We start from the raw sequence: 16,337 nt of genomic DNA on the forward strand, positions 1-16,337 counted from the left end.
GAATACAGTTTCAGGCATGGGGGAAATGCCACATATGCCTCAGTAACCAGTCCTACACTGTAGAGTGTGAGTGGGCTTGCCTGAAAAGCGTTATAGTCATTACTATAATGTAAGAAATGTATAAAATATGTGGTAAGGGCTGGGGGGAAGCTCAGTGGTTCCTAAGTATAAGGGATTGAACCTCACTCTTAATTCCTAACCCGCCATAGATATGGTACTATGTTTCAAATAAATTTTCTAATAATACTTAGAAAAAGAAATATCCACTTAAAATATTGGTTTGAATAACTTGAGTTAAAGGAGAGTAAATTTGCTAGAGAGAAGTGTTTTACATAGAAAAAAATAGTTTTCTAAATTCATTGTGTCCCTTCCCGTTCAGTCTAGAGTTTGTGTAACTAACACCGTCATCTCACAACTGTGCTGTAGTGGAAGGTTTACAACGATCCTGTCACGGTCCCTAGCCCACCCCTTCCAGCTGTATCCCCATCCCACACTTCCTGCCCCTCCCCTGAGAAGTATGCTCACCAGATGGAGGACTCCGAGTTCGTTTCCTCCAAAGGATACTGTTATAAAATGAATTGCATCTTTAATCTTTCTTAAAAATCTGAGTGTCATACCTTACGTTCAGATAGTTGTGGGGCATAGAAATGTCTGTGCAACAAAAGACTAAGGCACCATTTTTCTTTGTCTGCCTTGGGAGCAGAAGCAAAGACTCATGGGACACAGGGTAGTCAGTATCAAAGTCTTGCGACAGTGCACACCACTGCTGAGCCACAGACTTAAAAATCATGCTAGGAAAGAAATTCCTTCCTTTAGAAACAGAGAAATAAAGGCACAACAGTACCTTACCTGGGGAGGTTATGAATATTAACCTGAAAATCTTAACAACTTAAGAATAATGTTGAAATTGTTCCTGAATATATTTTAGAAGTCATTTTTTTTTCTTGATTAGAGCACTGGAAAAAAAATACACTTTTGCAGTTTTCTTCCCAACCAAATTATAATCATCCGAATATAAAAATTCTTCTGATTAATTATGTCTGGTGCTAGATATATGAATATATATATATATCAGCTTGACTTACCAGCAAATGTTTTCTTAGGACTTACATTGATTTTTGAAAATGATGGACTACATGGATCAGCCTCGGGCTTCTAAAGGAGAGCTGTTAAAAAATGATTCATTTGGGTAGAACACAACAAGCAAATGCACTTGGAAATTAAGTTTAGATTTAGAAGTGAATGCAGACTCTCCTGTAACAATGTGCGAGGCCAGAGATCACCATATCCCTTGGATACCACTTTGGCATCCAGACTAGCCCAAGACTGGCTAATTACGGAGAGCTTGGAAAAAGCTTTGTGTTCCTAGGTTTCAGAGAACTAGTTTCTCAGAGACCTAGCTTGAATGGGCTGGTGGTAGGGAAAACGCAATCAGCTGGATGGACAGACAGACTCTAACCACAGGGATTTGAGTCCTCTAAACGATGATGTCATAGACGCGGCCCACTCTTCCAAGCCATTCCCTCACAGCCTGCCGAACTCTGATGTCAGTCACGTGACAGGTCAGCTGGCTGATACATGGGAACACTGCTGGCTGGAGGGCCGTGAAGGTCTGGTCTGGAAGGATTTGAATCTGATTGAGAACAGTTAGCACCATGTTGGTCCATGCCTGTGAGAGAGGACGGAAGAGAGTTACTGGCTGCCTCATGGTTTTGCAGGGCGGCGCTGTTAAGCTCTGGGAATCTGCACATGGTTTTCTCACGATTGATCCCTATGTAATAATAATTTAATGTGCCTATAATAAACTGGTTTTCATTTCACATACTGAAGGATGGGAAGGGAATCCTCTAACATGAGGGATATAGCTTATGTTTCGTTTTCACAAACTGTTAAGAATAAAAACGCAGGAGGAGATGTCCGTGGGGTGCCGATAGCTCAATTAGCTGTCTTCCAACTGGATCACTTGGGATCATTCTACCTTAATTTAGGAGAAGATTTAAAATCATTAAAGACCAACACACTTAAAAACAATTAAGATATAGGATTCACCAAGAAACTTATCTGCTAAAGAATAAACAACTATCTCATGGTTACTGGATGATTTAAAAACAACATAGCCCAAACCAGGGATGTCCGTCAGCGAAGACATTGCATGCGTTGGGCCTTAGGTTCAATCCCTAGTACTGAAGAAACTAGTCTAACAAACTTAGGCAGATTCGGTTTTATCAAGTTTACTTCTCTGTTGTATATGTTTCAAAGCAGAAGTCATGACTCCTGTAGGGTGTATTTCAAATTATGTACATGCAGACTTCCCAGGACCCCCATCCTCCGATGCACTTCTAGCAAGACTCTACAGTAAAGGACTTGACTTCATCTAGAATCGCCCTAATTCTTTGTTTCCATATTTTCTTATACTGGATAAACACTATTAATGCTGTTTCCCCCTCAAACTCCTTTTGACATGCTATGTATGTGCTCACATTGGTTAAAATAATCCATTTTAACGCAGCAGCATCCAGTCTGGCTCCTTTCTTTATACACTGTTTCAGAACTACAGAATAGACTCAGTGCCATATTCAAATGACAGAAGGAGAGTTCAATGCCAGCTAAATCCTATTTTTTTTTAAATCAGCTTTAGCGTCTTATTTATACAGGTGGCTTCCTACTTCTAAATTGTGTGTCCCGACATAGAAAAATGGTTTCTGAAATGATCTGAGGAGAAAATTTGTTTCTCAGGCAGATGACACAGCCTAGGTCCAGTCATTCTGACCTGGAGGTATGATTTATATCACCTGCTGTGTACCAGATCTCTGTCTGTCTGTCTGTCTGTCTGTCTAATGTAGCCTGAGCTGCCCACAACATGTACCTCAAATATAGCTAAGGATGACTTAGAACTTATATCTCTGTCTTCACTTCCTCTGTTTGGGGATTGCAGGACTGACCATACCTAGTTCAGGGAGGTGAACTGGGGGGAGGGGGATATAACCCAGCGCTTCCTGCATGCTTGGCAAGCACTCAGCCACCTGAACTCCAGCCTTCATTTCCCTTGCTGGTTTCACATCTCTGGGGATGCAGGTTCTGCAAGGGGGACACCTCTGGCATCTGCAGAAAGCTGCTAGTTGGAACACACCTGGATCTGTGCCTCTGCGTCTCGCACGGAGACACTCAGGGAGCTCCCGGTGGAGCCTGAGCGGGGTCTCTTCTCCTGCCGCAGCAGCTCTGGGCCTGCGCTGAAGGAATGGCGCATCTGCCCTTGGTCCATGAGATGCTGTGGCCGCTGAAGCAGTGGGGAATCGGGACCCCGGGGCCCCAGGGGCTCGCCTTTCTTATCCACCTTGACTTCCTTGGGGAAGGCAGGCAGGTTGTGCGGCTGCCTCCTCTTCTTGTACTCCGTCATCAGCTTTGAGATGGTCTTGTCAGCAGCCATGGTGCAAATCTTGTTCCCCGCGCTCTCCCACCACTCTTTCTTGCGGCCAGGATCCTTCCTGTCTGTCTTGGGGCTGGGGGGTAGCAGCAGCATGTCCCCGCTGCCCACTCTCAGGCTCAGAGGCTCACTTAGGTGTTCTCTGCGATCATCTTCCGAGGGCGTGTTTTTCCCGGAGAAGCCTCCCGTGGACGGTGTGGAGGACTCAGACTGGAAGGAGGGGAGGATGAAGAACGGGTCACTCTTGAAGGCGGGTGGCTCCTCCAAGCTGCTCTCCAGGTCCAGGTGCATCTGGATGTAATGGTTACAGAGCTCCATGCACAGCTTGTGCAGCCTCTTGACCAACCACACCCAGTCTGCGTTGCTCACTGGCTGCACACTGAGCGAAGGCAGGCGAGCCCGCCACTGCCTTTTCTCCTTGCCTCGCGGAGGGCTCACTTGTGCTGTCTCCTCAAAGATGTCTTCATCCTCCGACGAGCACTGCTGCGAGGAATCCGAGCTCCTCTCCTCCTCGTCGAAGAGGACCTTCTTCACTTGCTCCGCAGTGATGGTTTCTTGGTTGGTGAGAACCGCACAGACCAGGGCATGAAAGTAAATGTTAAAGCTCATGGCTGACTGTCGGTACAGGTTGGCGGCGCCCCCGATGCCCGACACTTTCTTCAGCAGGCACTTCAGGCCGGGGCTTGTGTCGAATTCCCGGGCAGTCCTGTAGGAGTCCAGGAGCAGGTCAAATATCACAGCCAGGTTCTGCATGGAGATGTATCTGAGGAAGCCGGCCAGCTTGGTGTCTGGCACTTGGACCGACGTCTTCTCCTCTCCTGGAGAGGGGCCTTTGACAAACTCTTCCAGCAGGACGTCATACAGGTTCTGAAGCAGGACTTGGTGAGAAAGCAAGCTCACCACGATCTCCCTGAAAGAAACGCTTCAAATGCAAAGACAGGGAATGGTTAGTGGCTTTCTGCCTTCTCCCTTCTTTCACAGCAAGGCAGGCATGATCCACTTCAGAACATGTGACACTCCCAACTAAATCCACTGTGTTCCAAAATTATTTTTAATTATGTGTGTGCATGTATGTGGAATATGTGGAGGCCAGAGGACTATTTGTAGGGTTCAGTGTCCTCTACTTCCTCCGCCATGTGTGTGCAGGGGATCTAGCTTAAGTCATCTAACCTGGTTACAATCACCTTTATTCACTAAGCCATCTTGCCTGCCCTTTAATACTCTCTTTAAAAGGGGTAAACTTCCCTTTTAATCATGGCTGATAGAAATCCTGGCACTTTTTTAAATTCCAGGAGCTGTAGATTGTAAACTAAGGTATTGAATTATCAAGCCATGGGAAATAAACACAATACCTTCATAAAAATTACATACAATTATAAGTCAGGACACTCCTAACCCTTCCAACCTCCTTTTACATAAGTGGGAGCTTTTATATTAGGGGCATAGATATTCAGGATTGAGACTTCATTCTGATGGATTTTTCCTGTTATGAGTATAAAGTGTCCCTTTCCATCTCTTCTGATTGATTTTAGTTTGAAGTCAACTTTGTTGGAAATTAGTATGGCCACACCCGCTTGTTTCTTAGGGCCATTTGCTTGATAAACCTTTTCCCAACCCTTTACTCTGAGTAGGTGTCTGTCTTTGTGGTTGAGGTGTGTTTCTTGTAAACAGCAAAATGTTGGATCCTGTTTTCGTATCCAGTCTCTTAGCCTGTGCCTTTTTATAGGTGAATTGAGTCCATTGATATTAAGTGATATTAATGACCAGTGGTTGTTAACTTCGGTCATTTTTTGTAGTAGAGTTTGTGTGTTTCCCTTCTTCTAGTTGTGCTGGTGAAGGGTCGCTAGATGCCTGAGTTATTGTGGGCGTTGTTGGACTCCTTGGTTTGTGATTTTCCTTCTATTACTTTCTGCAAGGCTGGATTTGTGGCTACGTATTGTTTGGATCTGTTTTTGTCCTGGAATATCTTGTTTTCTCCATCAATGGTGAATGCAAGCTTTGCTGGGTATAGTAGTCTAGGCTTGCATCCATGTTCCCTTAGTGTCTGTAGCACATCTATCCAAGCTCTTCTGGCTTTCATGGTTTCCATTGAGAAATCAGGTGTAATTCTGATAGGTTTCCCTTTATATGTTACTTGACCCTTTTCCTTTGCAGCTCTTAATATCTGTTCTTTATTCTGTATGTTTTGTGTTTTGATTATTATATGGCGTGGGGATGCCCTTCCAACCTCCTACCCTATTTTCTTACACACATACATATGGAAATCTTACTGGCTTGTTTTTTCTACCAAGAGTTCTCAAAGATCAAATACTAATGCTTTAGGCACTGGAAATTTCTATGCTACTGCTGTTATGGTACTGACATTACAAAATGAAAAAATAAATTGATAATGTAGCTTCATAAACTTCCACAGCAAGCCTGGGAAAACAGCACCCACTCATGTCAATTCTCTGTCTGCCAGTTTGGCCACTGGGACTGTGGCACAAAGCATGCATGGTCATTTGATTTCCCTGAGTCAACTTTCAGGTCTGCTCTGTAGACTGAGAGGAGAGAGTGCTCCTCCTCCCTAGACATCACTCCAGGGCATCTGGCTGAGCAGTGGGCAGGTAATGAATGACAATTCCACACTTCTCTAATCAAGTAACAACTCAGATAAGGTAGTTTATATGCAAATGCTTAAATGCTTGGTTTGGCTTCTTTTTGTCCTGAGAAAATAATTTCTATTTCAGGCTATTACCACTTTAATTGACCAGTGTGGTTTGTGGTCTCCTGTTCCTTTCACTGCTCCTAGAATTTTATGAAAATAGCTTCTACAATTTTATTGCCTATACCATCATGCTGCCAACTAATTCCTGTAACTGCTACAAGGTCCAGACTTCTTTAAAGACAGGATCTGATGTGGCCCAGGCTGACCTCAAACTTGCTATGTAGATGAGGATGGATGGCCTTAACTTCTGATCTCTTGCTTCCAACTCCTAAATGCTGGTACTATACACATGAACTACTGAGCTACCCCTAGGACCAACCACCTTGTTGGTAATTTCTTGTTTTAGTCTGCCCCACTATGAAGTAGAATTTTAAAATTACTTCTATACTTAACAAAAATGATTGTTTCAGCTAGAAGAACAAAAAAAGTCATCCGTTAATCTAAATACTGACTTTTCACTTCATGTGCTTGTCACTGAGGAAAAACCATGACTCTCATTCAGGATGCAATGAAAAGTAAGGGGCTGCCCTGTCAGACAGCTGAAATGGTTCCTGCAATGCGTACATACGCTGCACACACATACAACACACCGCATTTTAACTATACAATTCAGCGGTGCTGAGTGTCGTCATTGTGCTGGTATAAATGTCACTGTTACTCTAAGACCTGTTCATCATCTCGGGCAGAAACTCCGTACATTAAAGAACTCCCCCTCCCCCTGGTTCCTATGTAGATAGCTTTTTGATTAAAGTCACTCAGTATTAGCAAACCTGAATATCTGTTCCTCTGCAGAAGGTACTACTTGTCGTTGTTAGCATCAGCAGTCAACTTGATAAAAGTCTAGAATCACCTAATTAAAAGTTTCTATCTTTTCCAGGTTGCTCTGGGGCTATGTCTGCGAGATTATAGGAGTTGTTATAGGAGACTCCAGCTCACTGTGTGCGGCACCATTTCCTAGGCATGTAGTCTTGGTAAAAAAAAAAAAAAAAGTTTTGGGTGAAAGAACCTGAGAGAGCCAACAACTTACGGTTGGTGATTCAAGTTCCTGCTCTGACTTACTTCAGTGATGGACCATGATCTGGAAGTATGACCCAAACAAACCCTTTCTCCTTCGAGCTACTTTTGACCAGTGTTTTATGACAGAAACAGGAAGGAAATTAGAGCACTACCACTTTGGTCTAAGTGTTTCAAGTCTACAACTTAAGGATCCAAACTAAGATGGTAAATCCTTAACAGACCTCCTCAGTTCTCTATTGTCTGTACTTTGCAGTACTATCCTCAAAAAAGAAGGGCAGTATTTTATCTTTTTCATTGTCTTTAACATATAAAGTAGACAGTTATGACCTACCCTTAAAAACTGATGTTGGGGGAAGCTGGAATTAGGGGGGAAGTACATGGGATACTGTTAAAGTTCTCCTTTGTGTGACAGGCTCATGCATATATTATTTTTTCATGTTTCATAAGTTGAATATAATATATATAATATATATTTGGATATAATATATATACTATATATCCCATGTATTCTTTTGTGTACACTAAATGCTAGCTAAAATATTCCATGGAAATTTCACCTAAATGGTTATAGTATTAAAATGGATATATTAAACAAGCTGTTACTCAAATCAGCCAGAGGCTATGCAGTGGTAACAACTGCCTTTTTTCAAGTTGCTATAGTGAAATCTCACAGATTGTGCTGTTTTATAATCAAAGACGTTGATTTTACAGTGTTTGGCAGTTGGAAGTCTGAGAATAGAGTATCAGTATGACTGGACTCTGGTAAGGGTTTTCTGGTAGCTGGAGTTTGGGACAAGGAAGCACGCCTGTTTCTCTCAAAGGCATTAGTCCCATTCATGAAGGGCTCACACCTCATGATTTACCAAAGGCCTTACCTTCTAATCGTAACCTGATGAGTTAGGGTTAAATCACAAGTTTGGAGGAATGCCAACCCAAGTCCTTTGCACCGACTTGCTCCCCAGAGTGGTGAAGGGCAGAGGTCTCACGTTCCTCCAGAACTTGGTTTGCTCCTGGCTTTCTCACTTGGTGGTTATATATTTTTGGATATGTAACTTGGCTTTTCTTGTCCTCATGGGTTAAAAGGCAAGTGGGATGTTATCTGCTGTTCCCTTACCCAATGTTAAACAATTATTGCTATTAATTTCCTGAAGCAAAGCCAGGTAGCTTTGCCTTTGCTTCTGACTCCAAGAACAAGGATTTTTCAGGAAGGATGAAAGTATTTAAAAATTTCTTCTGGTAAGACATGGATCTTTTCGCCTCCTGACAGTATAGTTGTCATGTATTAGTTATTGAAACAGTCTGAATTACCTGAAATATGGTAGTTTTATGTATTTTAATGTCTTGTTATGATGCCTGGCTAACCCTGGACTCCTGGGCAGAACTGACTGCTCTACCTTCTGTTTAAAAATCCAATTAACACTTTAAATAAGATTATTACACACATGATTTTATGAACTGAGTTGTATCCTTCCCAAATGCATGTGTCAAACACCTAATCCCAGTCAGAATAGATCATATTTACAGGAAGGGTCTTTGAGGAGGTAATTAAGTAAAAGTGAAGTCATTTGGGGGGATCTTAATCTGGTATATACTTTGTTAGAGGAAATCTGTATAGAAAAACATAGAGGAATCACCATGTGTGGACTCAGAAGACAGCCATCCACAAGTTTAATGAACAAGTCCCGCCCACACCTTGACCTCTGACTTTTAGCCTCCAAAACATACATCGGCGTTGTTAGTCACCTAGCCTGTAGTGGTTCCCTATGGATTAAACAGTATACATTGCGTGTGTGAAATGTGGTAAAAAAGGCTTACCATTTTCATGGAAACCTTTGCTAGATGATCCACAATGCTGCTAGTGTTCCTAGCTAGAGCCCGGATTAAGGAGAGGGAGTGGGAAAGAAAGGGTGAACGTTCTTATTTAAGAGCCGTCTCTGTGTTTCCAGCGGCATACCTTTTCTTGGCATGCCCGTTTGGCTTCTCATCAGGAGGCAGTTCAATGATGAGCTGACAGGACTGAGCATGATCGAAGTTGTTTGGAGTCTTTGGTGAGCACTGGGTGTCCAGCATAAACACCTGCAGGAATATATACCCAAAGGGACAGTTCAGAAGCCCACGGTCTACCAAATGCCACTGACAGCTGGCTAGCGACCCTGGGTAAGTAGTTTGTTCTTTACCCATGTCTTTACTTATGAAGTGGGATGACAATGGCTTCCACATGATGGAGCTGATGAAATAAACTGACACATGTATATTACATATGCAGAACAAATAAGCCTTGATTACCAACATTAATAATACCATTCTATCACATGTCAGTTCATTACCCTCCGAGTATGACACTAAGCAGAATTGCAAATACAAGGGGATTGGTATTAGTTTTCTTTCTGTTGCTGTGATACACTCCATGACCAAAAAGCAACTTGGGGAGGAAGGAGTTCATTTCATCTTACAACTTTCAGGTCATAGTCAGTCCATGAGGGAAGCCAGGGCTGGAACTCAAGCAGGAAGGCGGAGGCATGAAGGATTGTTGCTTACTGGTTCTGTCCCATGGCTTACTTGGTCTGCTTTCTTAGACACCCAGGACTGCCAGCCCAGGGGTGGCCCCACATCAGTCATCAATCAGGAAGATGACCCACAGGCTTGGTCAGGCCAATCTGATGGAGACATGTTTTCAATTCCTCTTTCCAGATGTCCCTAGCTGGCTGCGTCAAGGTGTCAAAAAACTAACCAGGATACAAGCTACCTCTGTAAAAGTTCATATATATGTATATATATGCATACATATATGTGTATTTATATATGTATGCATAACTGAGATACACACACATGTCTATGTGCATATACACGTGTATGCATGTATATGATGTGTGTACATATAATATGCATGCACACATATGTCAGTTTTAGAGGGGCTTGCACATGCTAGGCAAGCACTCTATCTCTAGCTTTTATATCCAAGGCAGAAATAAGAAATGAAGACTCAGTCAACCATGGTGATGCACGTCTTTAATCCCAGCACTTAGGAAACAGAGGCAGGCAGGTATCTGTGAGTTCCAGGACAGCCAGTGCTATGTCTCAAACAAACAAATGAAGCTAAGATTCTCAGCTCCTTTCTGGACCACTTTCCTATTAGGACTCCTGGTGTGTCTTAGACAGAGGTGGCTGAAAAATTTCAAACATCCATCAGACCACTGCTCCAAATGATCTCATTTCTTTGGACTTAAAGACCTTTAGACTCTTTCTTTTAAAGGAAACCTCTTATTTCCCATAGCTAGCTATTTTTAACTGTAAATATGGAAGGAAGGTTTGGGACTGAAGAAGGAGAGAAACACCAAGTGGTGAAACACTTCCTGTTCTTCTCCATTAACCACTGATTTCAGGAGAGGCTTCTCGAATGAGGCTTCTGTTGTCGAGTTTGAAATAGGATCACCAAGCTGGCTTGGAACTCATTCTATAGCCCAAGCTAGTCTGAATTCAGGGTCCTTCTGCCTCCCAAATGCTGGAATTATAGACATTTGCTCCATTTTTTATACTCTACTGCATGCTTGCACACAGCTGAAAGTCCCACAGTGTAAACATGTGGAAAACAACCAAGTGTCACAAGTTTCTGTTTAGAGCAGCCATCCCTGAGGAGGGCCACCTTGGGCTTTGCTCTAGGCCCAACTTATTGCTGCAGCTGGCTACAGTCGCCACGCTGTTGAAGGGACTCTTGGTTGCAGCCACATTTTTCCTCTGTCCCTTTCTCCTGCAGACACATCATGGATGCTTCCTAGGGACCTGCTTCTCTCTTCAGAATGATTATGTCCCAGGACATTAGGAATGTGCTCAGCAGGTGAAGTGACAAGCTGAATATGGAAGGCTCTTCCTTTGTCTCATTTGCTGAGCACTGCTGGGCGAAGTCCTTCAGAAGAGACCTGGACGGGAAACTTCTCAACAGATTCACTAGCTATAGCATTAGAAGTCCTTGTGAGCCACCTGACGTGGGTGCTAAGAACCAAACCCGGTTTATATGAAGATGGTTTTAATAGTTGGCTATACTCAATTCAAATGTGCTAAGTCACTTAAAATATTAAGGACTGTATTCTGTATGGGTGATAAAAATGTAATGCCTGAACAATCTTTAGTCACCTGTATTTAGCAGCATTAGTATTTAGAAAACCCTTCTAAGTAGCCCAAGCAAGGTATAGATGAAGTCCAGGCTGAAGGATGGGCTCTGATCTGAGTTTGAAAGAATACAACCTGCAAGGGTTTGTGTAGGGAGAATAAGCTAAAGCCATTCCGGTGGGAAAATGGTACTGATGGGCTTAGAGCCTTAATGTGTATGTCTTTAAGGGAGTGAGAAGTACCTGGTGATACAGGATATTCAGGATGACTCTGAGCATGCATCTCATGCTTCTGAAGTCCCAAGACCCACACCGTCCAACTCTTACCTGCTGGGCCATGGCCCGGATGCGCCAGTACTCTGCCTCAGCACTCGGGGAGGAGGATGGCGCTGCTACACGCACCTGGCAGCCTTCCCCACTGAAGCCCTCTGTGCCACTGTGGAAGCAGCCTAGCAGGTCCTAGGGAGGAACAGCAAGCATTCATAGGGTTTTTCTGTGCTCAGAGTGCCTGGCCCAGTCTCGAATCTGATACTGATTAAAAAAAAAAAAAAAAAAGAACCAACCACCCAGTGTTTTTGGTTTTTCCCTCATGTTCTGCTACTATGCAACTGAATGAGGAGGCAGACAGAGCTCTCAGGTGCCCAGTCTGACTAAACATCAGGGGGCTAAGAAAGAGGAAAACATTGCCTCCCTCCTTGTCTTACCTTCACTGGCTTGAGAGTGGCGGAGAAGGCATCCTGCAGGGCGCAGCACGCAAGTCGCCACATTTCCTCAGTGAACACAGGACCCGCTGTCACGAGGACGTACCTGCCAAAAGGAGTGTCCCGTGTCCACAAATTCTGCATCCTCAAGGTTGAGTGGAACACAGGTTTATCCTGTTCTTGCTCTGCAAGACTTCCTGTCTCCTCACTCCTGCCTTCCACCCCCTCTGGTTGTGCACTGTCAAGATACTAATATCTAAACCGTTTTAGTTTAGACACATCAATGGATTTCCAATGCAAACAGCCCCACATTTAACCTTGGGCTTATATGTGGGGCTGTGTGCCCTTCATTCATCTTCCCATCCTGGCTCCATTTGTTACCACTCCTCTACAAACCCTAACCACATAAACAAGACCCAAACTCTTGCTATTTCCGTGTACCTGTTGTCTTGTTCTCCCAACTGGAATTATCACCTAGTGAAGACTTACAGTTGTGGTTTCAATGAGATGTTCCAAGAAAGTCTCTGATTTTGAATACAGAGTCCCCAGTGAGTGGCTGTTTGGGAAGGCTTAAGATGTGTGGCCTTGTTTAAGGTTTCCCAGGCCTTTTACCATTTCCAGTGTAGGGTACTCTTTCTGCTTACAGTCTGAGATGTGAGCTCTCAGCTACTCTCCTGACACAACCTTGCTCTACCACATGGACGTGAAGCCTTTGGAATTGTTAGCCCAATTAATCCCTCTCTTCTATAAGCTGCCTTTGTCACAGTGTGTTTTCATTGTAACAATAGAAAAATAATGAAGACGATCACTTTCGGGTAGGAAGCAAGTGTCACCATTATTACCATCCTGAACCCGGCTCTCTTGTCCTTGTGGATACTTATCATCAACTCCTCCATGGAGGTCAATGTTATCAGTTTTCAGTGACCCTCTCTCTGGTGGTTTTTATTATTTTTCTTTGAGACCTTGCCTTGCTGTGTAGCCTAAGGTGGTTTTGAACTCAAACTCTCTTTTCTCTACCTACTGGGTGCTAGGATTACAAGTGTGTTTGTGTCTAGAGGCTATTGCCATCGCTCTCAGTATCTACACTGAAGAGATAGAAGGGCCTAGGTATCTAGTAATGTTCTCACAAGAGGATTTTATGTTCTCATTGTATATAGGATCAGTACTCTGCATCCCAAAATAGGACTTGTTAGGAGCAGGAGTGGAGCATGAGAACAAGATCCTAAAACCTTAGAGAATCCCCCAAAGGGGTTCCTAGAACCCAGGAACAGATTGAGGCAAACTACCTGGTGGTTAGGAGCTGGTAGTGGACCCTAATTCTCAGGTTCTACTCCTGTTCCACCATCACTTCGGAAGAAAACCTTCCTCTTTTGTCTCCAAGGCAACCATCCCTCACTTTCTCTACCTCCACTTTGTCTACCCCCATCTACACAAAGTACTTATAGCCTAAACACCAAAAGCACTATTGTGATTTGCTACCATAAAGATAATGCTTTTGGATTCCATAATAAAACTCAACCCTTGGGGAAGCCAAGAGATCCTATTCTCACCTAATGCAGGAGCAGCCAACTCTGGAGATAGTTTCTGTGGGCTTGGCCACACATGCCACCAGCAGCTCAAAGAGATCCTTCAGCATGGTGTTGATCATGCTCTCATATCTGATGTCTACAGGAAGAAGTAAAAAGATTCTTAGGACTCTGGTGTAAAGGGGGAGAATGAGATGGCCATCTCTGGCCGAAGAAGAAAGGCTAAGACACAAAAAGATATATATTTGGGAAAAATAAAACAAAAATGGCATACCTTCCCCTTATACCCTCTCAAAACAAACAAGTAAACAAAATACAGCAAAGCAATGCTTATTTTTGGAGTCCTCTTCCCCAGTTTTGACATGTTTCATTCAGTTTATAGATACAGCAAGATGAAATGTGGTTCACTTTTTTGTGTATTGTTTAAAGTACAGCATATTATTAAGCTACTCAAACAAGAAAGAATATAATATATGGCCTGAAAATGAGTTGCTGGGAAAAATTGTTTCTAGAAAGAAAAATTTGAACATGCTTTCTTTGGTGCTGGAAACTGAATTAATGTAGAAGTGCTCTTGGAAAACAAAACAATCTCGTTTCAGTTTGACTTCTGGACCTTGTCAGTCTGGTTTCCATCTGCACATCATTTGCAGACTGAAGGAAGGAGATATCCCCACACCAGTCTGTTTGCCAACCCCAGGAATGCACATCTGCATGTTCTTCCTAGGGCCCTTGTGATGCCACAGAAACAATTTTTAGTGGTATTGTTCACACCCCTCCCTGTGCAAAGCAATAGTTTGCTCAAAAATATCAACCCATTTAGACACATGCCTAATCTGCATGCTGAAGTCTGCCCTTCTTTCTTCAGCTCTAGACTCCCACACACACACAGCTGTGGAGAACCCTCCCTCCTCCATCAGCTGTGGAGAACCCTCAGTGCCACAGGCATTAAGAAACTTCCCATAATCCCTGCCCCGATAATGAACTTCTTGCTGGTAACTGGAGCCTTTCATAAATTCTATTTCTTTAATTTGCCCTCTTTAGATGAAGAAGCACAAGATACCCCCACTTCTGTATACTTTGGCTATGGGGATTTTAAAGATTATGTATTTGAATATGCCTTCCCCTCCTTATGCATTGCCATGCTAGACCTGCTACTAGGTATTATATCTTCAACAAGCACAGAGCATTCCACTTGATAATTTTATACAGGCTGCATGCATATCAATTTTCCCTCCAATGATATGCTATTAGATTACTGGTACTAACCACATGGTTATATTTCATTTGTTCCCCGGACAAAGGCATTTACATCAGTCATTCACTAAGCACTTTGAGATGCTACATGCAGAAGCAATGCCCACAAAGACTGGCTCTGGCACTGTAGCTACCTGAGTGTAGAAAGCTTTGGATGTGCTCCACCACCAGCTCACAGGACAGACCAATGGCATGCTTGAAGTTAGCAGATGCCACATCCCAGTAGGAATGGTCCTTGTGGCTACGACGGAGCCACAGTGCCATCACAGGAAGGAGAAGGTGAACGACTGCATAGATTCCAAACCCTGGGCCTGAAAAAGGGAAGGGAAGGGTCAGAACAGTGACTGCAGGAGGAGTAGGGGTTTCTTGTTATGGCTGGTATCAAAGACCTCTTTCCAAAGAGCTCCCCATTATCTGAGAAAATATGGAAGAACTGACAACTCACTGGGGGTAATAACAGGAACATTTTTCTTCTTTGTATGATTTTTAGCTCTGTAGGTTAATATGAATACCCATACAAATTCAAATATCACAAGGCTAAAATGTCACTTAATCTCTTAGTCCTCAGAATCAGATGCATAAGTACATAGATGCATATAGAAAGAATGTTGAAATATATATCTCTATACGAAATAGGTTTTTTTTTTTTGTTTTTCGAGACAGGGTTTCTCTGCAGCTTTTTTAGAGCCTGTCCTGGACCTAGCTCTTGTAGACCAGGCTGGCCTCGAACTCACAGAGATCCGCCTGCCTCTGCCTCCCGAGTGCTGGGATTAAAGGCGTGCGCCACCACCGCCCAGCGGAAATAGGTTTGTTTATTAACAGTCTGGGTCTCACTGTATTGCGCAGACAGGCCTTGAACTCCTGGACATATGTGTTTTCCTGTGTGAACCTCCTGAATAGCTCTGTGGCTACAGGCATTTCTTACCACATTGGCTGAGAGCTTTAAAAGCTACATTTGATAAATATGAAGAACAAAGTTTATAAACAATCTTTATTTTCACTGACATAATACTATTTCCATTATATATAGGTATGATTTTAATCAATTTCAGTACTGACAGACATTTAAGATGTGAGTTTTTTTATTCTGTAGACAATGTTATAAAGAAAATATTTGTGCTTCCTTAAAAACATTAGTAGCTTTAAATAAAAGCAAGATAAAAGTAGCATAGGCTGGTTCATGCTTCTATTTCTTGGGTCTTTACAACAGCTAAATTACCAGTTTCAGGCCAATATGGGCTAAACGGTAAGACCCAGTAAGAAAAAAAAAAACACAAATAAGTGAAAGATACAAAAGATAACAAACATGAAAATTACATATCCTGCAGGTATAATTCTATTTTAACATATTTCCTTAAAGTAGTTTTTGAATGTACATGTATGTATATTTAGAAATACATTAAATAGTTGATTCCCCATTTAAAATAATGCCTTATGTCATTCACTCTCATTAATGGCTTCTCACTTAGTGTTCACAATTTTTATTTTAGCATTTAAGAGAGTTCAACAAATAGATATTTTTGGCAGTAAACACCATTCATATGTATCATGTGTTAATTAAGATGAGAACTGAAAACGGCACTTCCTAATGCGATGTACTGA

The 16,337-nt window shown here is 42.7% G+C and overlaps 1 protein-coding gene across 1 annotated transcript in view; it reads right to left on the reverse strand.

Moving 5' to 3' along the window:
* Window positions 1-768: 768 nt before the first annotated feature.
* The window catches only part of Arfgef3 (ARFGEF family member 3), a 146,822-nt gene continuing 131,253 nt past the window's right edge, over window positions 769-16,337 (reverse strand). Inside the window, exons 28-34 of the mRNA XM_038340047.1 lie at window positions 14,870-15,046; window positions 13,506-13,620; window positions 11,959-12,061; window positions 11,582-11,713; window positions 9,103-9,224; window positions 3,131-4,346; window positions 769-1,669 (exon numbers count right to left, since the gene is read on the reverse strand). Of these exons, the coding sequence (XP_038195975.1) occupies window positions 1,478-1,669; window positions 3,131-4,346; window positions 9,103-9,224; window positions 11,582-11,713; window positions 11,959-12,061; window positions 13,506-13,620; window positions 14,870-15,046 (2,057 nt within the window). The 3' untranslated portion in view covers window positions 769-1,477. The remainder of the gene's footprint in view (window positions 1,670-3,130; window positions 4,347-9,102; window positions 9,225-11,581; window positions 11,714-11,958; window positions 12,062-13,505; window positions 13,621-14,869; window positions 15,047-16,337) is intronic.

This window comes from Arvicola amphibius, chromosome 8 (genome assembly GCF_903992535.2).
Source record: "Arvicola amphibius chromosome 8, mArvAmp1.2, whole genome shotgun sequence".
NCBI lineage: Eukaryota > Metazoa > Chordata > Mammalia > Rodentia > Cricetidae > Arvicola > Arvicola amphibius.